We start from the raw sequence: 25,952 nt of genomic DNA, 5'->3' as shown, positions 1-25,952 counted from the left end.
GAGTCAATACATAAGTTTTATTCCCAATTCACCACCTTCCTGCATTCTCTTATGTTAATGTCTTGTTACTTAAAGACCTTATTTCCCTCAAGCCACCTATATAAAATGGGTATAATACCTACCTTGCAGAGGGAATCTTGATCTTTATCTAGAAGGTGCCATGTTTGAGTGCTAATCAGCTACTGCCTAGATTACTCAGGAAAATGGAGGAAACACTAAGACTAATACAAGTTTTAATCATTAGGCTACTGAACAACAGGATCAGACTTAAATACAAGTTGTTCAACAGCACAGACTAGGCACTTTAATGGAACCAAATGTGAATAACTTAACTTAGTGCAGTAAATAGTCAGAAATTTGGTACTAGATTTAGTACCTTTACTGAAAGTGCTTGGTGATGTACACTCAGATCACATTAAGTCATTTTTCAAAGTGTTCAAGTATAGCTCTTGACACCATCATAGGAATGTGCTGTGATATTAAGTCTGATTAGTGCTGGTCTGGTCTTCATGCTTTTTGGTTAGTGACTTCATTAACCCACTGTACCTACATGCATCTGTTGTTACCAAGTAGTCTTCTTGAGCCACTGCCTTCCACTTACAACTTGGTTTGGGAGAAGATGAAGGCGGCAGTGCAGTTAAATTCTACTGTCCACTCCATAAAAACCTGTTTCTTGGTCACTACTTTGAAAAGGTACCTGGTTGGGTTTTTCACCCTCCAATGGTGTTTAGCTGAAGGAAGCCCAGCTCTTTCCTTGCCCCCCCCCCGAATGCTGTATTGATCAAAGATAGCCACATATTACTAGGCCAGCTCGAGACAGGCTGGCCGGGAATTAGCTTCTAGGGTTGCAAATCTTGTCCAGCTGCAAGGGGTAGGATAATGGAATATCCATTAAGGCATTTGGCATTAAGCAAAAAAGTTCGCTGCAGTCCCATACTGAAGAGGAATTATAAACAGCACGACTCGAACTAGTCACGCTGGTACCTGGTGCGTAGTCTGGAAATCCCTCAGCCAGCAGCGAGGTAACACCAATAAATCCGTACTATTGTGTCTGTTTGAGGTGGGACTCTAGTCCAAAGACTCATATCCCCGTGTTCTATATAGACAGTAATGCTGGATGATGAAGACTATGTCAAAGATGATGGAGAAGAGGCCCAGTCCAAACTTAGTTGGATCTCCAAAGATTAATTTCCATTCATCTGTCAAAAAAACAAGGTAGTCTGAAAAGCTGCATTGTCACTCACATTAACCGATTTAATAGACTTAAGCTGGTTATTCCATAGTTATGGGTATATGATATAAATCATTAGAGTTTGCCACTAAAATGGTTTATTTTTAACAGCACAGGTTAATCATAGTTTGATTTCACTACATTGTACGGGTTAATGCAATAAGGTACTCTGTGCTGCTGTATGGTTACAAACAACTATGTGTAAATCGCTTGCATTAGAAGACAAACTTCTCCTTTACCCCATTTTTACAGCACTGATGGCTGCATGCAGGACACCTAGTTTTGGGAAGGACCTTAAGTGGGTCTGGACTGGTAGAAAGTGCTTTGTGGCAGGTTTTTCCTTTAGTGGAAAATGTAGGCCCTAAAAGGGGGCTTCAATTCTATGCTTACCATTGTTATAAGACTGTAAAAACATCTGAAGGAGGCTAAAGCTTCCACCAGTAAAATCTAGTAACACATTTCCAATGCTCCACCCTTCAGTACTCTTCCGCCGAAAATTCATGTATGCCTACAAAAGAGGCATAGAAGGGAATCAGATCAAAGTGAATTTAAATATGCTGCATACTTTATCTATAAAAAGCAAATATTTTTGCAGATCAAGCAGTCACACAAGACAAAAATTTTTATTCTACCCCATCAAAAGTGGACAATTCTTCACTTATTGACATCAGATGACCTTTCAATGCCTCAGTCAACCCCAGCTGTAAGAGTCTCGCTGGTTTAACAGATTAGTTTTCACACATTGCAAAAAAGTTACTTGCATGCTTAGTCAGCACAAAAGCCAATCAAGTGATCTGTTTTGATCACAATTCTAAAAATAGTATAGTCCACATTCTAGAATCATATGCACCACATATTAAAGAACCTACAGTGCTCTTCCAGGTAACCGCCTATATTAGTATGTGGCATACTGCTACCCACTTGAGTTAGGAGATAGTGGTGCCCATTTTTACCTGTGGAAAATATTTTATCAGTGTGATTCCCAGTTTAATGTAAGAAAAGAAAAATAAGAACTGTAGCCATGTGATTTCTCCAGCTGCAGCCACGAACAGGGTGGTAAATGTAAAGATCCACGCAATCACAAGCAGCCCAATAGCAACTCTGGACACTCTTTGACTAGCTCTCTGAAAAATGAGACATTATATACATTTAGAATTAGTTATACCCAGCTCCCTCCCACCTGTTAGCACAGAATGCATGATGCTGAGCATAACATACAACCAAAGCCCATTGCAGAACGGGCTAGATGGATCCCTTCTCAAGTATCCCCGCATTGTTTTAGTAGCTTAATAGCTTGCTACAGGTTTATGATAACAGTACAATTGCTGAGCCCAATTCCCATGGGAATCTTGTTCAGAATGTTAGCGTCCAGGAGGAAGGGGTCAATCTTCCTGCAATGTTTTTGCAGGAGATTTGTGGGACTTGTTCTATTACTCAACTCTAAATTAAGACAAGCTGTGGGGCTTTATGCTCATAATAGCATTTGTGAGATGTTCAGTGATTAGGGCGCAGAGAAGCTGCCAAAGTCACTTTTACCACACACCCTGACTTTTCATGAAAACATCCTATTCTGGCAGAGGGGGTAAGGAGCACACATACACACACCCCTCTTTCACAGCTTGTTAACCCAGAAGAGGTATGAATTTTTTTTTCCACCGAGCATGTTTATGGCCTGTAAGTGAACACCATCCACACACATTTTGTAATCGGGACGGCAGTGAACTGAGCACAGAAGTGGAACCCCAAAACAACTCCCAAATTCTAAACCAGATTCTGCCAGTCCACATGGCTTTGTAAGAGTAATAGAAATTGTGCCCCCATTTCCCCTGTAATGGCAATAGTATTCGCCTATCTGAGAAGGATGTTGAAAAATTAATGTTTGTAGAGTGCTGTGAAAATGAAGAACCCTATAATTGCTAGGTATTCTATTAATATTCAGCCTCAAAGCTTAAACATAATCAACTGTTTTGGCTTCATTTGGAATAAGAGTATCATAGGTAAACCTACCTCATATATACAGCACTGAAATATTAGAAAGAGAGTTAAAGCTACTGCATGGAGACTGAAGAAGACATCATTGCTGTCCACAGGGTTCACTCCATTGGGATACTGGCGTAGGAACTGCTCCTGAGTATTAAAATCCCAAGCAAGTCAGCTACCATAACTCTGTTCTACAAGTAATGAAATATTTCATTGAAAGAACGACAAGTGCACTTACCTTGACATAGGCTATCCAGAAAAGTCCTACATTAAATACACTGTATGCTATGAAGCCAGTGAGGTTTAATGCTACGTAGTCAAAGCTTAGTCCAACAACACTAAGAAAGAAAGAAAACAACCACCACTTTACATGTAAAGATGCATCTGTGGAGCAGCATTGTCAGTGCCATAAAGGGACTGACTTTCTGGCACTAGAAGGTTCCTAGTTAAGGGCTTTCTACATTTACTGTGGCCATACTGCTTTATAAAAGAAGTCATTTGTGTGAGGGACAACCCTCACCACATACATACTATATATTTTGATAGCATTTACAATAAAGTTTACTTTCAAAATTCATATTGCTATGTTGTCTGCCTCAACTCCATACAACTGCACTGAATCAGATATTTTAAATTAGATCCACAACCAGAAGCATTACATCAGGAGTCCATTCCTGCTGCCCACTGTTCTGTCCTCACATTCCAGGTAAGAATTTTAAACTTGTATAGACAATCATTTGTTCACTCACTGAGTGAAAGAAAAACTCAAGTCAGAGGCAAGATAACTAATCATTGTTAAAGGCATGTATTATAAATTAATTGGTTACAAATACAAAGTGTCTTCTACAACCATGGGGGTGGGGTGGGGGAGAATAATAATCTTGTCAACCAGCCATATTACATCATGGTTTAGTGTAAGGTCACTGGAGGTTGCACTCTAAGTTCCATTCTCCCTCCAATTCATGTGCTATTGAAAGTTCACCAGGGCTGAAATTCACATGTAGTCACTTGCACTACAGTGTGTGCGCACAAGCATGCGTGTAGTGAAGCTGTGTGGCCTCCCTCCAAGCCAGAAGAGGAGGAACCACTCTCTCTGCTCAGGGGGGTGGAGCTAGACCCACCTTGTCCTTCCCACTGGAAGTGGATAGATGGGACAGGAAGTATAAAAGGCAAAGCCCCAGCTCAGTTGGGTCTGAAACTGTGAGGGGGAGAGACAACCTACTCATGAAGGAACCTGTGTCTGCAGGGGAGCTGCTGGGACTGTTGCTGGCCACCTACCTGGGGAGACAGAGGACACCCCTTTGATCTAGGTAACCCGGAGGGGAGGGGAGGAAGTGGCCAAGGGGCAGCTGACTCTAGTCTGCTATAGTGCTGCCTGAAACATGGTCAATGTGTTGCAGCTGAATTCCCCACTGACAGACTACTCTGCAATTGTTAGGGCCCTGGGCTGGGACCCAGTGGAGTCAAGTGGGCCTGGGTCTCCCTACCCCCTGGGGTGGCAACCTCCCCAATGTAGGCCAGGTGGCAGGTGTTCGCCTCCTGTCTGAGGAAGCTAGAATGACAGGTTAGCCCAGCCCTTGCCTGAGAGCCCAGGAGTCTGTAGACTCTAGGGTTCTGCCTGGTTAGACCTGGCCTGCTAGTTCCCCGATACTAGGCAGAGATCCTGATGATGTAGAGAGATGGTGAGGCCTCCCTCCGACCCAGAATGGGAGGGACAACCATGTCACCACTGCAGGATGTGTGAGTGGGTTGATATATATTTTAAAAACACTCCCATCTTTCCAGTCATTTATTCACATGGCAATTGAAAGTGATGTGATTGAGATTGGGGTAAATTTTACAAAAGCACTTGGGTGACTTGAAAATAGGTCTTTGGTTCTTAAGTAATAATAATTGGAGATATACCAATCTCCTAGAACTGGACGGGACCTTGAAAGGTCATCAAGTCCAGCCCCCTGCCTTCACTAGCAGGACCAATTTTTGCCCCAGATCCCTAAGTGGCCCCCTCAAGGATTGAACTCACAACCCTGGGTTTAGCAGGCCAATGCTCAAACCACTGAGCTATCCCTCCCCAATTAGGCATTTAGGAAACTATTACTCTGGTTGTCTAACATACAAAAAAGTCCCACTCCCTGCCCTGGAGTAGGCTGTATGTTTTACCTATTTGTACAGTGACTAGTAGAATGGGGCTGCAGTCTCTGGCTGCCGCAAGATACATCATAAATAAGGCTAAGATTTAGTCACAGGTATTTAGTAAAAGTAACGGACTGGTCATGGGACGTAAACAAAAACTCATGGCCCATGACCTGTTCATGATTATTATTAAAAATACTATGACTAAAACTTAGGGGCAGCATGCAGCCCGGGTTCCCCACGGGGGCTGGCTCCCTTCCTGGCTCTGTGTTCTCCCGTCCCCCCCGCAGCAGCAGAGTTTGGGTGTGGGAGGGGGCAGGGGCACAGGATAGGGTGAGATGGGCTCTGGGGGGCTCCCCAGAAGCAGTGATATCCCTCTCACTCAACTGCTAGGCAGAGGTGTGGACAGGCAGTTCTGTGCACTTCCTCTGCCCAGGGCGCCACCCCTGCAGCTCCCATTGGCTCACAGAGCTGCCTGGCCATGCCTCCACCTAGCAGCAAGCGAGGGGGATGTCACCACTTCCAGGGAGCCACCCAGGTAAGCACTGCCCCGAGCCCGCCTCACCCCGTCCCATCCCCTGCTCCCTCCCACACCTAAACTCTGCTGCTCCTGGGGCCTAAGACTGCCCTAGGAGTGGCCAGTACGCTTGGCGCAGAGGCTGCCTGAACTGCCCCTGAGTCAGACGCACCAGCTGCTGCAGAAGTCACGGAATGTGACTTCGGTGACAAACTTGCAGCCTTAATTATGAATAACCATTCATTTGAACAGGTGAGAAGTTGTGGAGTTAAGCGGAATTGTGATTAGGGGAAATTACCCTCATACACATAATAGACATGATCTAATTTCCATAGAGATGAGTCTGCTCAGGGAGGCATATGTATTAGTGAGTGCATTTTTCTTTGAACTCTATTACTGAAACTTTACTACAAAGTTGCCAGTATGCTCATGAGGCTACATGGGCTCCCTCTGATGGTGAATTTAAGATCTGACGAATCCATTATTGTGCTCAAGGGGCAAAAGAAGGGGGTGGGGAGAGTCACTTCTCCAGTAGTGAGTTGTTTTGTTTGGGTGTGTTTTGGGTTTTTTTTTGGTATTTTAAAATCTGTAGTGACTTAGGTCTTGATCCTGCAATCAGAGCTACATATGTGCACTGCTGCCCATTGACTTCAATGATACTTTGCAGGGGTTCATTTGGGCAAAACCAATTGCAGGGTCAGTGCCTTGGAGTTCTGACTCAGACAGTAGTTAGGAAAGTAGTTTTCTAGAAAAAGGTACTTGAGCTTGCAACAAGAAACTTATTTCTAATCAATTCAACTGCTATTTTACTGATGTTAATGGACTCTTGTAATAAGGGAGTTTGGTTTTCTTCTTTAATGGGAATTAACTACATCATCATCAGAGATACCCATCCTACTCAGAAACCAGTCCACATAGCAATGTTACAAATGGTCAAGATTCAGGCACATTTCACAGCTAGTCTCCTTACCTTTTTCGTCGCCAGTTTTCAAAAACCTGAGGGTAGAAGGAGATCGACCAGGCAAAGAAATAGATCCAGCCAGTCACCTGGCCTATAATCCTCACTATGTTACTATGAATCACTTGGAATCGAATCCTGGGACTGCAAAGGAATTTGTATTATTCAGTTTTTAAACAGTCCATATATTCTCTGCACTTTTCCATAGATCATACTCCTTCATTCTAATTTGTGGGGGCAGAAAACTCAAGTCAGTTACTCAAAGTTTAGGGTTGGGTTTTAGGAGAGCAATAAAGCTTTCCCCGTTTTCACACACCCTTGTGGTCTTCCCAAGATTTCTAAAAATCCTAGTGATGTCTTGCCTACCCTTAATCCTCCTCCATTTGGACATATTTTCCCCTCCCTTATACAGGCCTTCCGAAGCCTTTCATCTTCCTCTATTGCTTCTACTCCTTTTAGTATGTTACTGTTGTGCAACAGCAAGGTTTTACTCTTCATACTTGGCAAGCAAAGCCTTATGATCCGGCTTGTCTTGTGTTCCTGGATATGTTGTGATGTGGGTAGCAATAGCCATGATCAAGACACAGTTAAAAGCAGAAGTGAAATGAGGAAGTGACAAGACCATGCATTATCCTGCAGAGCTGTGGTATTAACGGCAACAAGCAAATGCAACTCAGCATTCCCCATCTCACCAGTTTGTTCTGATATCAAGGAAGAGAGAGTTCCACCTGTGAACACATGATTCCTTAAGAGACTCTTTAACCAGGAAGTTTTGTGGATGTGCTAAGTACTTGTGGCTTGCACTGAAGTCTTGTGAAAGCTGTGGGTGTGCAGAGGAGAGTCAGGCTGTTAGCATTCAAGGATATGATTCTCAGACTCGGAAGCGTGTTAGCAAGATAGGCATAGCAACAAAGCAGTAGCCCACAGAGTTTAGGGCCAAATGATATCCAGCTTGAGTAGTGTTATGCATGCTCGGAGACTTTCCTTGTGTGGGATTTAGAGTATGCTGCTGAACCTGACCTATGAATGTCTAGGATTTTAGGTTTCATGATTCTAAGATACATAGAAGATACAGAAGCTACCAGTACTACTTATCTCAATTTTGGGAGGTGGGGAAGGGAGGAGGAACTGACTGTTTGTTAATCAAGGGAACTTGCAGTGTAATTAGTAGGATACTGTGCAATGATGTGGGGGGAGAAGAGAGGGGGAGGCGGAGGAGGAGGAATGATTATACTACTTTGGATACCAAGGAGTTGCACATGACCCGGGCTGAATTGTAGTTTAACTCACCCAGTATGGTTGGAATTATTGGCATGAAGATAAACTGTAACTTGTCCAACATCTTTAGCTTTCACTTGAAAGCTTGAATTATTTAGACCTGTAGGCAATATTACCTGTCAGACAAGGAAAAAAAGTTACATGTAATAACTATTCATGTGTTTTTTAAATAAGGTCAGACTATGACCAATTTAAGCTTTAGCATAAGGTCTGAAGTCAGTTTTGTTACTCACTTGATCAGGTAGTTCAACAATGGTTCCATTTTTTGATGAATATGTGACATTAAATGTTATCACCAAGGTCTCATTTAATTGGGCACTGTGAAGACAGACAAGTCAAATGAAGCCTACAAATCCACGTGTTAAAGGAGGTTCAGGCTTCCTGGGAGAATTGATTCCATGCAGCTCAGGCAATATTGTTTTGGAGGGACCACATACAGTTTACATTTAATAATCACATATGGCACCAACATGATACTCTAGAAACAGATCCTGTCCTTTACCGACAAAGGAATCTGAACTGGACAGAACTTGTAGGTCTCCCTTTGTGCAGCCACTAGTCAATTCTAACAGAGGTTTGGAAGATGGATAAACATCTTTAAAAGCCTGATATTTCCCTGTTCCTCCTCCCACTTTGTAAGCATCCCACCACTCCAGTCTGAAGTCTTCCTCCCTCCCCCAGCCCATGTCATCTCACATCGAGAAGGACTTTCCATTCCTGGGAAAAGTCTCACTATTAGTGAGAGACTGAGAAAATGAGCAGTGCACTAGAGTAAACATCTACTCCACAGATGCAGTATGTGTTTCAGCTCGGAGGTGGCTACACTTCTGTGCTGGGAACAGCAACTGCTGTTCAATTTATAAAACATTTAAGCATCCTTCTAGATACATTTGTACATGAAGCATGTTTTTGTTAGGCTCATAGTAACTGAAGTGGGAAAAGACGGAGTCCATCTCCCTGCCAATGCAGAATTCAATACCCCAACAGCAGACACATGATATTGGATCTTGCATCTAGCTAAACTTATTGATACAAAAATACAGACTGTCTGAGCTTGTACCTAATGGTGAATTTTCATCCCCATGAGGGCCAGTATGAAGGCTATGTACCACAGACTAAGTGGAACAGGGGCCTTGTACTAACACACTGCACACAGATGAAACTCACCCAAAATCAGTGGTTTTCAACCCTCCAGTGGTGAGGGTTCACAGACTATGTCTAGAGGGTTCATGAAAGGTTGTCATAACCATAGAACAGAGGCTTTCAACCTCTGGGCCACAAACCCCTGGGGGTCTGCAGACTATGCCTAAGATTTTCAAAGGGGTATGCACCTCCATTTTAATTTTTTTAGGCGCTCACAAATGAAGAGGTTTAAAACCACAGCCCTAAATGAACAAAGCCACCTCATCTTTCCTGCAAATCTAGTTAGTTATCTGAACAAGTCTTGTCCATTCTCTGTTCTGGTCTGATGCCTGTGGGTGTATCTGCTTGTAACAAAAGCAGAGCATTAAGAAGAGGAAACTGATGTTCTAACCTTACCTTAGAATCACAGTGACATTTGTCAAGCTACCATTTTCTAATGAAACCACTTCGGGGACAGATAGCATGATAGCTCCATCTGGAAAAAGAAAAACATTAAGCGTAGATTTCTACAAAAGGCATTATCTCCTTCCAGAAAAGATGAGTTGTTTTCCTGTGTGGCGAAAGAAAGCAATTTGACAGTACAAACCAGTTAGACAAGCTCATTGGGTTGGTTAGCAGGAAGGTTAGAGTGGCAGACAGCTGTGACTAGCAACAGTGTGGAAGTAAGCATCAGCACTTTTTCAAGTGACTGAATAATTGAGACATTAATGAGAAAAGTGCAGACTGAAAACAGTAAATGGGCCAAACAATTATCTCCTGGAACAAGTACATTATACACATGCAATTAGTTACAAATACTTTAAACTCTAAGCTAATTATAAAATGCTAATTTAAATGTTATTATTTCTTGCTATGATCAGCAATGGATCCTAATTATCTGTAAGAATCAGAACTCTTTAAAGCTGCTCTTAAAATTGCTGCATGATCCACACGAGCCCAGCAGAATGCCAAGAAATTTGGCTCATTATCCTGCTGTTGCAGTACTCAGGCAACATCTTGCTATTGTGCTTGAAACTGTTGCCACTGAAGTGTGTACCATGCAACAATCTATTGATTTTTCAGGGTATATTCATATAAGGCAGCTAGAAATAAGATTATGCTTTTCTTGCTTGTCAGACACTCTATTTAACTGAATAGGGTGTGATTACATTTCATATACAAACAAGTGCCACAGGATGGCTCAGCCTCCCACAGACGGTTTTCCACTCCCGTGCCCAAATTCTGACAAATATGCCTTAAATCCTGACCTGGAACTCACCACACATACCTGCTAATATCAGAAGCTTATAAAAGCAAAGAATAAAGACATCTTGTCTTAAACAGGAGAGAAGGGGGGAAAGTGGTATATTAAATGCACTTTTTAGAGATCTTTTGTTAAAATTCTATATATTGCTAGTGACTGAATTTGGTTGTCTTATCTTGTAGACACGTCTGGCAACTATAAACCAAATAGCTAGCATAGATAGGAATGAATTTGGTGATCCTGATTGCAATATAATGAGGACTGAATCTATAGAGTCTAGCCTACTGACCTAGTCACTTACATCAATAGTGGAACAAGACCCACTTTGTGCTGACTTGTCACCACAAAATAGTCTGAAGATAGTATACAAGGGAAGAAAGTTACCAACACGACAATGACAGCTAGAGCAATTCTTTGTTAGAAGCTGTCACATCAAGCCAATACCCTTATAAGCACACCACGATTTCACACAGGTCACCTTTAACAGGAGAATATTTGGTTTTCATCACAGAATCCCTTTTAATTGACAGTCATTTTAGCTAATGAATAACCAACTGCTGATCTGGTGCACAGCTAGGTAAACGTCCCAATTTGGAAGACACTTACCACAAAGTTTTAGTAATGAGAGTGAAAAACACAACACTGAGAGAAGTAGCCATCTTTTCTTCATCATGTTATTCTTCAGACAGCTACAAAGTAAATGAAAGGACTTTTTTTTTTTTTAAGGCTCCTGCATAATTTCAGTAGCAGCACAGCCCCAACTACCACACTTCTTCCACTGTGCCCTGCATCACTTCCTCTCGCCCATCACCTTGCCAAGGCCATCGTTAACCCACTTCCCCACACACCATGGCCAGTCCAGCACTGCCCCTTCACCTCCACACCTAGCCCCCACCCATCCCTGGGGCTGGGGCCACCTTGAGCCTATCTTGCCAAGCTCCCACTTACCACCATGCCCAATGCCCACCTGGCATCACCATTTCTGCCCCCCGCCCCAGCCCAGGGGCCATGGCCTCCTGAGCCTAGAACCCTCCCTTCCCCCACTCCCTCCAGCCCAGGGGCCAGGGTACCTGATCCTAGAACCCTTGAGCTTAGAATCCTCCTTTTCCCCACTCCCCTCTCCACCCTACCTAGCCCCACACCCAGCCCATGGCCTCCTGAGCCTAGAGCCCTCCCTTCCCCAACTCCCCCCCAGCCCAGGGGCCAGGGTACCTGAGCCTAGAACCCTCCCTTCCCCAACCCCCCCAGCCCAGGGTACCTGAGCCTAGAACCCTCCCTTCCCCCACTCCCCTCTCCACCCTATCTAGCCCCACACCCAGCCCACGGCCTCCTGAGCCTAGAACCCTCCCTTTTCCCGCCCCACACCTCCCCCAGCGCTCTGCCCCCCCCAGCCAAGGCACACGGAGGCAGCAGAAGGGGGGGGCACAGGAGGGGTGTCTCAGCGCCCCAGCCGGGGTGGAGGGGGCTCCGCTGTGCTCCCCCTCCCGCCGCTCGAACCTGCGGGGCGCAGGACGGTCCCCTCACACCAACGCGCCCCCGTGGCCACGCGGCGCAGTGCATGCCGGAACTTGTGGTCCTCATGGGCCGCTCCTCCGGAGGGGGGTCCCCACCCCGCTGTACACCCCGAAGGCAGGAGGGACACCTACCACCAGGCCACTCCGTCCGACTACCGCTTCTCTCTCCCATGTGAGGCGGCCGGCATCCGCCTATATCTGGCCGCCCTCTCGCGTGCCGTAGAGCCGCAGTGGCCGCCCCAGGCCGCCATCTTGGGTGTGGCCTCTGGTGCTTTGGGGCTAGCGACGCCCTGAGGGGGGGGGTGTTTCCCTTTTGGTTTAATTAAAGTCTCGTTTAAAACTCTTTAGATATATTTTTAGGGGGGGATTTGGCCCTGGGAAGCGTCAGAAGTGGGTCGTGGGCGGGCGGTTTGCCACACTCAAGATGGAGGCTCCAGCTCCGCCTTGGATCTACTCGGGCAGCTGCTCCCTCCCGCTGTGGCTCCGGGGTTCGTAGTTCAAGGGTCAGCGCAGCCCAGGGCCTAGCTCAGGCCTGTCCGGCGCTGGATTTAACCCTCAGGTGGCTGCGGCTGCTGCCCCAGGCCCTCCAGCCCTTGCCTGCCATGGGAGCCCAGAGCTAGTTGGACCTGTGCCTTGGCACTGCCTGTGAATAGGGCAGAGACCTGGGCACCTCTCAGCTAGAGCCACCCTGCCGATGGAGAGACGAGTAACCAAGAGCCACCCCAGGGAGCAGGGCTGGAGAGTGGGAGCCAGGGTGCAGGGCTGAGGCTCTGCGCTGGTCCCCTATTGCTGCCTGTGTGCTGGGCATTTACTTGGGCAGCCGGTGGACTGAACGCACCCCAGTGGTGCAAGAAGTGGCATCTGCCAGAGGACAACACAAATGATGGCTGATAACCAAGCTATAGGTCTGAGTCCATGCACCACACCTGGAACTATGTGTGTGTTGGGCATAGATCTGGGCACTACCTCAGTTAAGGCTGCCTTGGTAATAGAGACAGAGCAAGGGCAAATTGTGACCCAGAGCTGTTCAAGGGAGACACAGGCGCAGGCTGATAGCCCGGCAGCTGGAGCACAGGTGAGACATAAGCAGTAGCATTGCAAGGTAGCTCAAGACACAGGCATTGTGTTTCACCAACACAGCTTTGTGCCACCATGTCATGTCATGTCAGCGTCAATGACTTATCAGCGTTGTTTTAATGACTTGCAGGATGCTGCTTGGCTCTTTGGGGGGGGGAAGGGAAAGGAGGCAAACCAGGCTGCGGTGGTGGCTGTGGTGTGCCCGTCTGTTTATCTGAAATCTAATTTAAAATACTTCTCTTGTGTTGTATGGAAAAAGCCAAGCCAAGTAAGAGTAAAACAGTCTGTTTCTAGAAGGGTCAGTTTTTAAAAAATCAGTGGTTAGGTACCTAAATGGTTAAGTCAAATGAAGACAGATTTAGTGCTGATTAATGTTTTTGGCTGTCCTGTAATTAGTGTGCAGTGGTGGTGTAGCCATGTTGGTCCCAGGATATTTGCGAGACAAGGTGGGTGAGGTAATATATTTTATTAAGTTGTCCAATAAAAGATATTACCCCACCCACCTTGTCTCTCTACTATAGGCAATGAATACTTTTTTTTTTTTCCTAATGATTTGTGGCATTTCCAAACAGACATAGCTCTGAGCAATTTCTGAGATGGCACCATAGTTAGCTGCTGTAGCAAACTTGGCTCTAGCATAATCGAGTGAACTTACAGCCCAAACCCAAGTTATGTACTTTGCCTGAGAATCTAGAAAACAGTAGAAAGCCCAGATACTAAGATCGTATATTTATCAGAACCTTAGAAAAACTTAAAGATTTTCCCTGCACCTTGATCTTGTATGTGATGCTGCTTCACAGGGAACAGAGGCAAACTGCCCTAACCCATTTTGCACTTTACTTCGGGATACAATCATTAACTTCATCAGAGTGCTGCTTAAGTAGGGCATGGTGTGTTAGAAAGAAGCAACAAGATCCTTTCATCTTAAGGGGCTTTTGGTCCATTGTGTCTACTGATACAACCCGGCAAAAACCAGGGCAGAAAGATGGAGGGTACATCTCTATGCTTTTAATGAACTTGTTATGAAGCTAGGCCTTGACTTTTGTAGTCGTAAAGGCAGGGACTACAGTAATACAAATAATAACAACAGCAGGTAAACCTCATCTTTGTTTATACAATCAAAGTTATGTGTTAATAGACTAATTCATATGTATTTGTGTGTGGGTAATTAAACTTTAGTTTCTAGCGTATATTTAGCCATAAATCATCTAAATTAGTGTGTGCTGAAACTTTGAACTATGTAGTAGTAACTCGGTAATTCAGCTATAGTAACAGTATATTGTTAAGCTAAATAATAGATGGTGTTCACTTCTAGCTACTGTATCACTGCTTAAATAAATTCTGTACATGAATCTAGTAGATTATGTCTCAGCACCCTCATAGCTGATTTTATGGTTGCAGGGGATGGAGCAAGATGTCCAGAAAATAATTAAAGCCTTGAATGAATGCCTTGCGGCTTTTCCCCAGGAGCACCTTCAAAGGGTTAGTCGCATTGGTATTTCAGGACAAATGCATGGGGTTGTGTTTTGGAAAACAAACCAAGGTAATGTCCATCTTTTCACATGTTTGCTATAAATATTGTAGTGTAGAAGCTAAATGGCAGAAAGCCATGGAAGATGGATCTATTGATGTTGGAAGTCATTTTTAGTTCTGGAATAATCTGTAGAAAACTGCCATAAAACATCTTGATGATTTATTAAATATAATGGTCAGGAAAAGTCCTGTTAAACATGCATTTCTTCTTAAATGTAGTAGATGGTCATTTACAACCACTCATTCCATTTAACCATGTTCTTTGTTGACATACTAATTAAGGATCTGATGTGAGTGAGTAGTCCCAGTGAAGTCAACAGGGCTATTCACATGAGGAAGGTTTTGCAGGATTGGGATTCAGAAGGGAATTGGGCCTTTACTGTTATCTATCAATTGTCCTCTGTTTGTTACCAAATGAAGTGTGCTAATGGAACACACAGTACTCTTTATCCCATTCCCCGCATGAGCAATTTTAATAGTTGTTGCCCAGTGAGTTGTCTGAATACCTGTCAGTAATTCCTCTTCAGTAGAGAGGTTACTGAGTCTATCTTTCTATGAAAAGTTAGCTAGCCTTACACTCCATGGAAATGTACATAGCATAACCCATACCGCTCTGCTCTGGAATGTTGTTTTTAAAGATTCCAGTTTGAACGCAAAATATGAGGAGCGAAATGTAATAAATGTAATATTTGAATTGACGTCAGATGTTTTTTAAAAAGCCCACAACGTTAAATGAAATGGTTTTCTGATAAGCCATAGATAACAGATGCACAATACTCTTATTGCTGTTGACTCTGAGTATCTGGGAAATGGAAATGCAATTCTGCATGTGTAAGTAGTTGTAGGATTAGCATCCAAGTCACTCGCAACCAAATCGACCTCTGTGACATATTCACATGGGCCACAATTCTGCAAATACTCAAGTAAACAAATGCGTGCAGCTACATATTTACAAGATTGGGGTTTTAGATTGCAAACTCTGTAGGGCAGGGATTATAATAGATTTTTCTCAGCTACACTGGTGTAAATCCATTGAGGTCGGGGCATTACTCCGGATTTCAGAACCTGGTTCCATGTCTTTATTTTCTCTCTAACTCACAGTACACTCCTATAGCTATTATTATTTAATATTTTTATTATTGTTTAATGTTGAACTCCCTAGTTGAAGCAGAGATTTGCTGTAGACCATAAAACTGATTTTCCCAAAAGTACTGGTAATTGTCTGCAGATAATGGCAGGATCCATTGCTTTAAGAGATCCTGAACTATTCACCACTGTGATTTTATTTTAAATACTAAAACCATCACCAAGAAGTATATCCAAGGGCTGATGGATTAATGGATCTGTTGCCTACTTTCTAGCTGTCCCATGAGTGCTGCATAACAAAACCTCATGACTCCATCAGCCGCATCAATTTTCATGTGGAGGTGCTTAATATTTCATTTCAGAAAGCCACATGTCACTTTTTGTTTTAAATTTCTGTATTCAACAAAATGAAGGAGAATGTTTGTTTGCTCTCACTACTTTGAGTAGATTAAGTGAAACCACATACTCTATATTGCAAATTACATTTTAATGGCATCCTTTAGGGTTAGCTTTGTGGTTAATAATAGTTCTTAGAATCAATTTTAAAACTAGAAAAATAGATGAAGTGGAAATACAGTTGAAATAGACTTAAAGGAACAGGTATCAAAGGAAAGGAACATAAGAACGGCCGTACTGGGTCAGACTAAAGGTCCATCTAGCCAAGTATCTGTCTACCGACAGTGGCCAATGCCAGGTGCCCCAGAGGGAGTGAACCTAACAGGCAATGATCAAGTGATCTCTCTCCTGCCATACATCTCCATCCTCTGACACACAGAGGCTAGAGACACCATTCCTTACCCATCCTGGCTAATAGCCATTTATGGACTTAACCACCATGAATTTATCCAGTTCTCTTTTAAATGCTGTTATAGTCCTAGACTTCACAATCTCCTCAGGCAAGGAATTCCACAAGTTGACTGTGCGCTGCGTGAAGAAGAACTTCCTTTTATTTGTTTTAAACCTGCTGCCTATTAATTTCATTTGGGAAATAAGATAGAAATGGACTTTGGACACTTCACATAATACTATAACTTTTACATTTTGTTTAAAGTTGCTCTGGGTGAGAGTGAAGTTCAGGAGCTGTATCAAAGTTTCAATTCAGGCTAGTGGAGACACTGGTCATCGTAGAATGATGCCTTCTGCCATGCTTCGTATAAGCTCCCTCTCTGCCAGTGTGGCTTAACTTCTGTGGGTGAGAGCCTCACTCCCACTGTGGCTTCTTTATGTAAAAGGGCTGGACCAGTGTAAAGGGTCCATAAAAGCCCTCTATCTGGCTAGGGGATGACTTCCCCAGCACAAGAACTGTGGAAGGCAGCTGTAAGGCTGCCTTCCTAGGACTCCTTCACAAGGCCCAGTGTAGGGAACACACTAGGGTGGGGTTGAGGGCACAGAAGTGGAACATCAGCATGCAGTATAGAGATTCTGGGCAGCCCTGGGTGGCTGGCATAATTTAGACTGGCTCCTCCAGGTGGCCTAGGATTGTGAGGGTGCAAAGGTGACTTAGAAGCACAGCACAGAATCCTACCTTTTGTATTTAAAAGGAACAAGATAGGGAGTACCCTGGCAATGAAGCTAAAAATAATATTGAATCAATATAAAGCCTAATGAAGCAGTCCACCTTTTCCATGAGTCTGTGTTACAGAACTAGGATGTTCTATGAGGTTATGTTACAGCGCTAGGATGCCATGTACTCTTTACTGCTTGGCAGTTACATGTCCCTGTAGATAGTTGCATCTGGATTTATCAAGCAATAATATAAGTGGCACTTTGTATTAAAAAAAGACATAATCATGAGCTATCTGTCGTATGAAATTGAGCCCAACGTTAGAGCTAGTATAGATATTTCTAGGCTAGAAAATGACAAATCCAAGTCACAGTTTTAAAATTTGGGCTCAAGTGATTGGTGGATTCCAGGGCAGAAGGGATTATTGTGATCATCTAGTCTGACCTCCTGCGTAACATAGGCCATTCGACTTTTGCAAAACAACACCTAGAGCATATCTTTTAGAAAAACTTCCAATCTAGATAAAATTATCCATGATGGAGAGACTACTATGACACTTGTTAAGTTGTTCTAATGGTAATTACTCTCATTGTTTTAAAAATAAATAAATTACACCTTATTTCCAGTCCAAATTTTTCTAGCTGCAACTTTCACCCATTGGATTGTCATCTTATATCTTTCTCTGCTAGACTGAAGAGCCCATTATCAAATATTTGTTCCCCATACCTGTAGACTGTAATCAAATCCCCCCTGAACTCTCTCATAGTGAGAGACTCAAGGAGTCTACACAGCTTAACAACGAGATTTTTTTTTTCTAGTCCTTTAATTGTTTTTGTGGCTGTCTTTTGAACCCTCTCCAATTTATTAACATCCTTCTTAACTTGTGGACACCAGAACTGGACACAGTATTCCAGCAGCAGTCGTACCGGTGCCAAATACTGAGGTAAAATAACCTCTCTGCTCCTACTCAAGATTCCCCTCTTTATTCAAGGATTGCATTAGCCCTTTTAAAAAGGAGTACTTGTGGCACCTTAGAGACTAACAAATTTATTTGAGCATTAGTCTCTAAGGTGCCACAAGTACTCCTGTTTTTTTTGCGGATACAGACTAACACGGCTACCACTCTGAAACCTGTCAAATTAGCCCTTTTGGCACCACATTGAACTGGGAGCTCATATCCATTACTTCCCAGGATAGAGTCCCCCCCCTCTTGTAAGCACGCCTACGTTCTTTGTTCCTAGATGTTCTACATTTAGCCACATTAAAACGTGTAGCATATGCATGCAGTTCTAACAGACCTTTTTCCCCACTTCTCAGGGTGCTGCAAGTTTTTGGTGGGTCATGCTCAGTTTAAGATGTGACATTCTGTCTTATCTCGATCTTTACCTGTGCCTGTTCATATGGATATTATGGTCACTAGGAGGACAGAGCTAAAGCCTATGGACAGCATGTTTTTTCCTTCATCTCAGGGTAACTGGTTTTATGGCAGATTATTCAGGGCTGGAAAACATGATTGGTTAGTTTGACTATAGTCAGTACTAGCATATTTTTTGAAGTGTTAAATGTGTCTGTAGAATAATTTGAGTCACAAGAGTTGAAAGGTGCCAGACCAACTGCAGTTAATTAAGCTGTGCTTCTCAAATACTGCTGATTTCAGGTTGCAAATGGGCCAAGAGTGGAACTGGTCACACCTTTCAGCCTGGAGAAGTCAGTCATCTGATTACGTGGCAAGATGGCCGCTGCAGCAGCAGTTTCCTCTCTTCTCTTCCTCAACCACAGTCACATCTCAGCTTGGCTACAGGATTTGGATGTGCCACAATCTACTGGTATTTGAAGAACAGGTAGAAGCCTGTAACTTCAGCTGTATTCATTAGATTTTCTGTATCATGCCATTTCATTAGCAGTTTCTTGGCTGGAATTTAAGCCACATCAGTGTTCTTGCAGAAGGCTAATACTGGTTCAGGGTCCACAGCTGTATATTTCTTCCTATCCATCATAATGCACCAGCAAGAGGAGACTTGTGAGATGAAGTAGAACTTCCCTTTAATCATAATATTAATTAAATGTCTGAAGATCATTTCAAATGGAAGTATTAAACATTAACCATATACAGCTGAGTTTGTGATATTCTCTCATCCTTCTAATAAAAAAATACCACTGAACACTTAACAAGAAAAGAAACACCTCTGGTTATACATGAACGGAAACATTATCAGTTAATATAGTTTGAACCCTATAGCTGTGCCTTAAGCATAGTTCCTATATATACTTATGAAAATCTAAAATATGTTGGGAGTTGCTTTGGGCCAATTCTTGCAACGTGCTAAAAGAATTGGGCCCTACATTAGCTGCTGTTCCCTTCCCTCGTAGGCACTAAGCAGTCCTACCATGCCTCTGATGAGGTTTTATACATAATCTGCTGGGTTGTCATATGCTTTGCATGGGATGCAGTTTTTAATTTACAACTTGCCTTCAGCCATAGCAGGGTGTGGAATCCACAAAACCTTTGCGTAGATTCTGAAACCATTTCAGCTTCAATAAGCTATTACATTTCCCAAAGTGTCACAGTCTTCCACATCAAGTAGGAGTTCAGTTTTGCTAAAAGGAATAAAAGACTCTTTTGATCTTGTATTCCTCCTGAAGTTTGTTTAGATGATATCTGGAACATGGTTGATCTCTGCACACTCATTTTTATACTGTTATTTTCATCCTTGGTACTTATGTTTTAATGCATATATTGAGCACCCTAATTCAACTGGATGGAATTAAGATTTTTTTCAGATGCTCCAAAGCTGAGAGCAGGACATCTCTGTGCAAGTATGCTGCTGTTTCTCTCTTTATAACAGGCTCTGCAGCTGTGTACTTTGCCACAAAGAACTTGTGTATTAAAACTGTTTCCCCCATCTCCCTGTAGGAGTGAGTATTGTGCATGGTAACACACCATAAATCCAATTTAATGGAAAAACTGGGACTTGATCACTGAGGCAGTCCTTATAGTTGCTTCTTTGCAATTTTGATTGTGAGACTCTGTTTTTCTAAAGTGCTTCTGTCACTCCAGAGAAATCTTGTCTTTTATACAGGATGCAGTTACTGATGGGACAGAGTCAATGTAGTATTTTACTAATATTAAGGAGCCTTAGGAGTTACTCCTCATTGTCTTTACTTAATATTGTGCTGCATCATTTGACTTTTGTGGCACTATTTATTTCCTTTTCTACACAGCTAGGAATTCAGTAATACTCATCTGCAACAGTGTAATGAAGTTTTATTGCAAAGTAACAATTCACTGAAGAACATTAGACACACTTTTTTTTCAATTGTTCTTCAATAAGCAGCTTTTTTGTTTTCCCTCAGTCACTCACTGTTAAATCACTTTTACAGTAAACCTCAAGTAGCCTATTCAGAATGTTTGGAAAAGATCTAATTGTATTATTGGCCTCAAAACCAGATGCTAATGGAGTAACTGCAGTGTTGGAGGTAGACAGTAGGATTAGTTGAATTTTTTTCTTGAAAGGTTTTTTATAAAAAAAAAAAAAGCATTCTTTGTTAATATCAAAACAAATTTTTGCAGGGAAATGTCTAATTTCTATTAAATTTTTGAGTTGCCAAAAATGATTTTTTCCCTTAATTCAGATTTTTGGTTTTTCTATAAAAAGAAGAAAGTTTGATAAAAACAATTACCGGTATTTTTTTTTTTTTTGTGGGGAGAGAAAAAAGGTTTCCTAACCAGCTCTAGTGAAGCTCTTGTTTTCTAAGGATTTCTCTCATTCAGTTAATTAACATATGTTTCCAGATGGTTTCTTTTGTCATGATATTCAAGACAAAACTGGAAACATAACTACAAATGGAAACTGTTAGCAAGTGGATGTTTAACAAAGCAGCTGTTGTTTTGTTGTTGTTTAAATAGCCCAGATTTTCTGAAGCCTTATGATGCAGCTGGTACCATCCACGACTATGTGGTTGCCATGTTGTGTGACCTGGAAAGGCCATTGATGTCCGTCCAGAATGCTGCCAGCTGGGGATATTTTAATTCCAGAAGTAAAAGCTGGAATACTGAGATGTAAGTGACAGTCCTCCAGTGGATTTTATTTATTGTCTGTCCCGGATGGTGTGAATACTCCTGTAGACTATTACTATGATGACAGCCCAGGCAGGGGGTAATTGAAAGCTGCTCCCTCTAATGGTTGTTTGGCCCTTTTGCTGAATGAGTCAATATGACTCACTCCAGTTTGTGGTGGGCACAAACACATAAAAACCTCATCACTGTTGGCTGTCACTGGCATTGTCATTTTTAGAAACCCTAAGAGAAGGCATTATTGGCTGACTCAGCAAAGAGGCCATGGATACTGAATTATTTGCTTCCTTCCTGCCAGGGTTCTCTCTAGGGCATGGATGAGGTACAGTGGTGGGACAGAGTGGGTCAGCTGTCCATGCTATAGTTACATGCTGGTTAAAGAGAATTTCACTCTTCAGTGCCTTCAGCTGAGCTCTTTCATAAACATTAAAATTCACTTACAGTGTCATTTAAAAGGTGTCAGGCTACCGGGCATTTGATGAGACCTCAGTTTTATTCTTTTTTTTTTAAATGACTTGCTCTTTCAGGGAGTGGAGTCCGGGGCCTTATACATTTCAGGGATCAGTTTGGGCCACGACTCCAGGGTGAAAAGATCTTCTAACAGTGAAGGTAAAATACTTTCTAGCCCATTGAAAGGGTAACAGAAGCTTGGATTTGTCTCACTGAGCTTTTTCTGACTTGAAGTAGTGGTTGTAGTGAAGTAGCCTGTACTCACATTGAAGTTTGTTTGTTTAAGAAGCTTGTTGTAGGTAACATGGGGTGGGATGGCTCAGTGGTTTGAGCTATTGGCCTGCTAAACCCAGGGTTGTGAGTTTAATCCTTGTGGGGGCCACTTAGGGATCTGGGGCAAAAATCAGTACTTGATCCTGCTAGTGAAGACAGGGGGCTGGACTCAATGACCCTTCAGTCCCTTCCAGTTCTATGAGATAGGTATATCTCCATATATATTCTAACATTTTCTCATTTGTTTTTGACCTGCTAACCCTCTGCATGAGAGTTTCCTGGGAGCCAGTGTTCTTTGGCACTTGAAAATTGGTTATATGTCTGTTCTTTTGATTGTCCCTTATCATACTGCTTGGCTATGTGACTTTGGTGGTTTGAACACATGATCCCTGCTAGATCAAATCAAGGATAAATGTAGGTGGATTTATTTGCTATTCTGTACAAAACTGTTTTAGTTTTTAGCCAACACAGCCAATGGAACTGGAAGTCTGAACTTGTCCAAAGCAGAGCTAATTGAGTGGGCAAAAGAGTCTGTAAACCCAGCAGCCACAAGCATGTGGTCAGGTTAGCTTGTGACCTCAGGGATGTGCACATAGCCAGGTTGCATGCTGTAGTATTGACTAATCCATCTGTGTGTGTGTGTATATAATAATTTTGTTTTGGTTGCAGTTTGAGAGAATCTGGCTTTCCCCTTGACTTGCTTCCTGAAGTGGGTGACCCTGGTGACATTGCAGGAAGGATGCCCCATGACTGGCATGGAATACCAAAGGGAACGGAAGTCGGAATTGCTCTGGGAGATTTTCAGTGCTCTGTTTATTCTTGTATGACTGAGAGGACTGATGCAGGTATTATTATACAGCTGGGACACAACAACCATAGTTGTTGCAAACACTTCAGGAATGGAGGTTGTTCATAACTGAACAAAACATGGTTGTTCTTTCAAAAGTTTATGACTGAACATTGGCTTAAAACAGCTTTGAAACTTTACTCTGCAGAAGAAAAATGATGCTTTTAACCATCTTAATTTGAATGAAACAAGCACAGAAACAGGTTCCTTGCCTTGTGAAATCTTTTTTTAAACTTTGCCTTTATTTTGTTTTAGTAGTTCAGGTTTAGCACAGTATTGTACTCTTTTGTCTCTGCTGCTGCCCGATTGTGTACTTCTGGTTCGAAATGAAACATGTGGTTACCTGGTCAGTTTGTAACTCTGCTCTTCGTAACTCTGAGGTTCTATTGTAAGACCTTTCAACAGGTCTGAGTGCCATTTTCTAGTCCATGAAAGGACTAATAAAGTTTTTCCATTAATACCATAGCACTCTTTTGCCTGACTGTTGTTCCTAGCTCAGTATTTATATTGTGCTCAACACCACAGTATGTGGATAACTTATTTTCTTCTTTCAGGGTAGCTTGCTAAAAGATTAAATCTTTTCTGTCTTACGTTGTAGTTCTCAATATCAGCACCTCTGCTCAGCTGACAGTCCCCATGCCCTTGGGATTCCAGCCTCCAGAGACACCAGATTCCTTGTCAGCTGTTGCCTATTTTCCTTATTTTGATGGTAACTATCTGGCAGTGGCAGCATCACTCAACGGAGGAAATGTGCTGGCAACATTTGTGGATATGTTGGGACGCTGGATGGCAGAGTTGGGTAAAGTATTTTGGGGACAGTCAAGGCTTAATATGGGAGTTGGTCAGCAAGATATGAGGGACTGAGTCAAAGCAGCGAGTCTTGTACAGTAGTGGTTTTCAACCTGTGGTCTGCACCTTCATTCAAACTTTTCTAGGGGTCTGCAAATGAAATAAGGTTGAAAACCACTGTTGTACAGTATGTGTCATCTGAGCAAAAATCATGTAGCATGTGATTCGTTCCCACTGTAGTGCTAGAATTTCGTACAACAATTAGGGGACACGCTGAGAACAACACTAACTGGAGTCTGCATTTGGATTGTGTCTGGGTTTTTTGTTTTGTTTTGTTTCAAGCACTTGAATGACTGAGAATATCATTTGTGGGTTCCATTTCAGAAGGAAACATTTTCAAAGGAAAATTATAGGTCAATAAATCAGAAGTAAATCACTAATTTCCATGTTCATAGTCTAGAAAGAGTGACTTGATTATGTTAATTGCCTTGAGTTGCAGTTTTCACAGAACTTTAAATGCTTAATGGACTTTAAAGAGCCAGATTTAGTGCAGTATCATACAAAACAATCATGTCATTTCCCCAAAGTGCTTTAAAATGTGTTGTCACAACTTTGATATCCTCTCCTTGAGTTGTCTCAGTGCAACAGTAAATTCTAAAATCCTTCCAACCAATGTTTGAGTGACCTTTGCACTGTCAGCACAGAAGGTGGATATGATTGCCCCTATTAAGAAAAGGTCACTAGTTGGTTGGTTTCCAAACATGCAAGGTTACCTTTACTGTTGCTTTTTCATTTAAATTGAGCCAATAGCTAATGTTTCAGAGAAAACTGTTCCATTACCAGAACTGCAGTGTTTATAATGAGAAAAGACTTCTTGATCAAAACACTTTGGATGAGGAAGTTCGTATTCCTGCAAAAGCGATCTCCTTAGGGACAGGAAAAGCCAAATACACAGTGTTCTGTTGAGCCAGCATACACCACTGAAACAGCCCCAGCATCAGTAGCATACTTTAAGTCTCCAGCATTCATCTCTGGCAGGTGAAAGGGACACCAGGCTGACAAAATTAGTAACACCATTTCCTTTTGACAGGGTATGAAGTTCTAGAGTCCAATGTCTATACACAAATGATCAACGCAGCCTTGGCCCAAAATGATACCAGACTCTCAATCTGCCCAACTGTATTTGGAGAAAGGCACATGCCTGAGCAACTGGCTTCAGTGACTAGTATCACTGCTTCTGATCTCTCTCTGGGTCACGTAACCAGAGCATTGTGCCATGGGATCATTCAGAATCTGCATTCCATGTTGCCATTTCAACACCTGAAAGAGGCAGGAGTGAAGAGAATTCTGGGAAGTGGAAGTGCCCTTTCCAGGAATGAGGTGCTGAAGCAAGAAGTGGAGAAAATTTTCCCATTTCCTGTGATCTATGGAAAGGATGTGGATGCAGCCATGGGTGCTGCTATGGTGATGCTGCACAGAAGATAAACCCATAGTTCAGGATTGTCTGATATAAAGTTTTTTTTTTTCTGGACATATCAACACTTTGTTTCTGTTTCCTCATCATTCCTGATGTTGCTTTTAATCTACCATCCCACTCAGTATGGAGAAGAACAGCTTGCATTAATGTCCCTCTCTAATTCCAAATGTACTCAGGGTCCTGCATGTCCTTACCTTGTCATTCCTAATTGTGCATCAAGAACTAATTATCACATGAAATTTGGCTGCATGAAGAGAAAAGCTCCATTAAATTTGGGTTGAAGATAATACTTCATCACAGGCTCATTTTCCTGTTAGGAAAGAAGCCTAGGATGGCTAAGAAGAGCCAGTGTCTGTTGGTAATGGCATCTGTAGCCTTTGTTACAGATGTTTTGTGATTAAACTATCTCTTTCCATATATATGTGCAACACAATGGGGCCTAAAGGTGCTACTGTAATACAAATAAAATAATAATTTACCATATCTTATACATTGAAGTCTCTCTCTCTCTCTCTCTCTCAAGGGCTGAGCACCTTTTTGGCTCTTAAGTAACAGTAAAATGTTAGGAGGGAACGTTATAGGATCAGTGAAGTACATTGCTGCTGATCCAAATTAGATTCATGACTAGCTCGTATAATGACTTTATACGTATAAACATCAGTGCTCATGCTTCAGAGTGCAGATTGGTTACCAGTTTGGGGTCAGGAAGGTATTTCTCTCATGTTTTAATGCACAGTTATTTACACTAGTGTGTGTGGAGTGGAGCTTCCTCTGAAGAATTCAGCATTGGCAGGATATTTGACTAGATGGTTCACTGGGCTTTTCTCATGTTCGAGAAAGGTTA

At 42.5% G+C, this 25,952-nt stretch overlaps 2 protein-coding genes across 6 annotated transcripts; one reads left to right on the top strand and one right to left on the bottom strand.

The window, feature by feature from the left end:
* Nucleotides 1–429: 429 nt before the first annotated feature.
* On the bottom strand, nucleotides 430–12,230 carry CTNS (cystinosin, lysosomal cystine transporter). Of its 2 annotated transcripts, none has more exons than XM_044994074.1 (11): nucleotides 12,130–12,230; nucleotides 11,090–11,172; nucleotides 9,637–9,715; nucleotides 8,331–8,415; nucleotides 8,110–8,213; nucleotides 6,832–6,963; nucleotides 3,450–3,549; nucleotides 3,239–3,358; nucleotides 2,185–2,355; nucleotides 1,622–1,739; nucleotides 430–1,199 (listed from the first exon to the last, which is right to left on the bottom strand). In XM_044994074.1, exons 2-11 carry the CDS (start codon nucleotides 11,154–11,156, stop codon nucleotides 1,069–1,071), a joined length of 1,107 nt encoding a protein of 368 aa, XP_044850009.1. In that variant the 5' UTR covers nucleotides 11,157–11,172; nucleotides 12,130–12,230; the 3' UTR covers nucleotides 430–1,068. The 2 variants fall into 2 exon arrangements, with proteins under 2 accessions (XP_044850009.1, XP_044850010.1); XM_044994075.1 differs by lacking the exon at nucleotides 12,130–12,230 and adding an exon at nucleotides 11,981–12,021.
* On the top strand, nucleotides 4,419–25,600 carry SHPK (sedoheptulokinase). 4 transcript variants are annotated; one of them, XM_044994069.1, is made up of 7 exons: nucleotides 4,419–4,521; nucleotides 14,476–14,617; nucleotides 18,855–19,038; nucleotides 21,105–21,257; nucleotides 22,665–22,840; nucleotides 23,441–23,641; nucleotides 24,722–25,600. In XM_044994069.1, exons 2-7 carry the CDS (start codon nucleotides 14,479–14,481, stop codon nucleotides 25,114–25,116), a joined length of 1,248 nt encoding a protein of 415 aa, XP_044850004.1. In that variant the 5' UTR covers nucleotides 4,419–4,521; nucleotides 14,476–14,478; the 3' UTR covers nucleotides 25,117–25,600. The 4 variants fall into 4 exon arrangements, with proteins under 4 accessions (XP_044850004.1, XP_044850003.1, XP_044850002.1 ...); XM_044994068.1 differs by lacking the exon at nucleotides 4,419–4,521 and adding an exon at nucleotides 12,432–13,072 and having other exon boundaries at nucleotides 23,441–23,551; XM_044994067.1 differs by lacking the exon at nucleotides 4,419–4,521 and adding an exon at nucleotides 12,434–13,072.
* The last annotated feature ends 352 nt before the right edge of the window (nucleotides 25,601–25,952 follow it).

This window comes from Mauremys mutica, chromosome 19, assembly GCF_020497125.1.
Source record: "Mauremys mutica isolate MM-2020 ecotype Southern chromosome 19, ASM2049712v1, whole genome shotgun sequence".
Taxonomy (NCBI): Eukaryota; Metazoa; Chordata; order Testudines; family Geoemydidae; genus Mauremys; species Mauremys mutica.
Note: the sequence above shows the minus strand (reverse complement) of the source record. Positions and strands in the feature narration are given on the sequence as shown.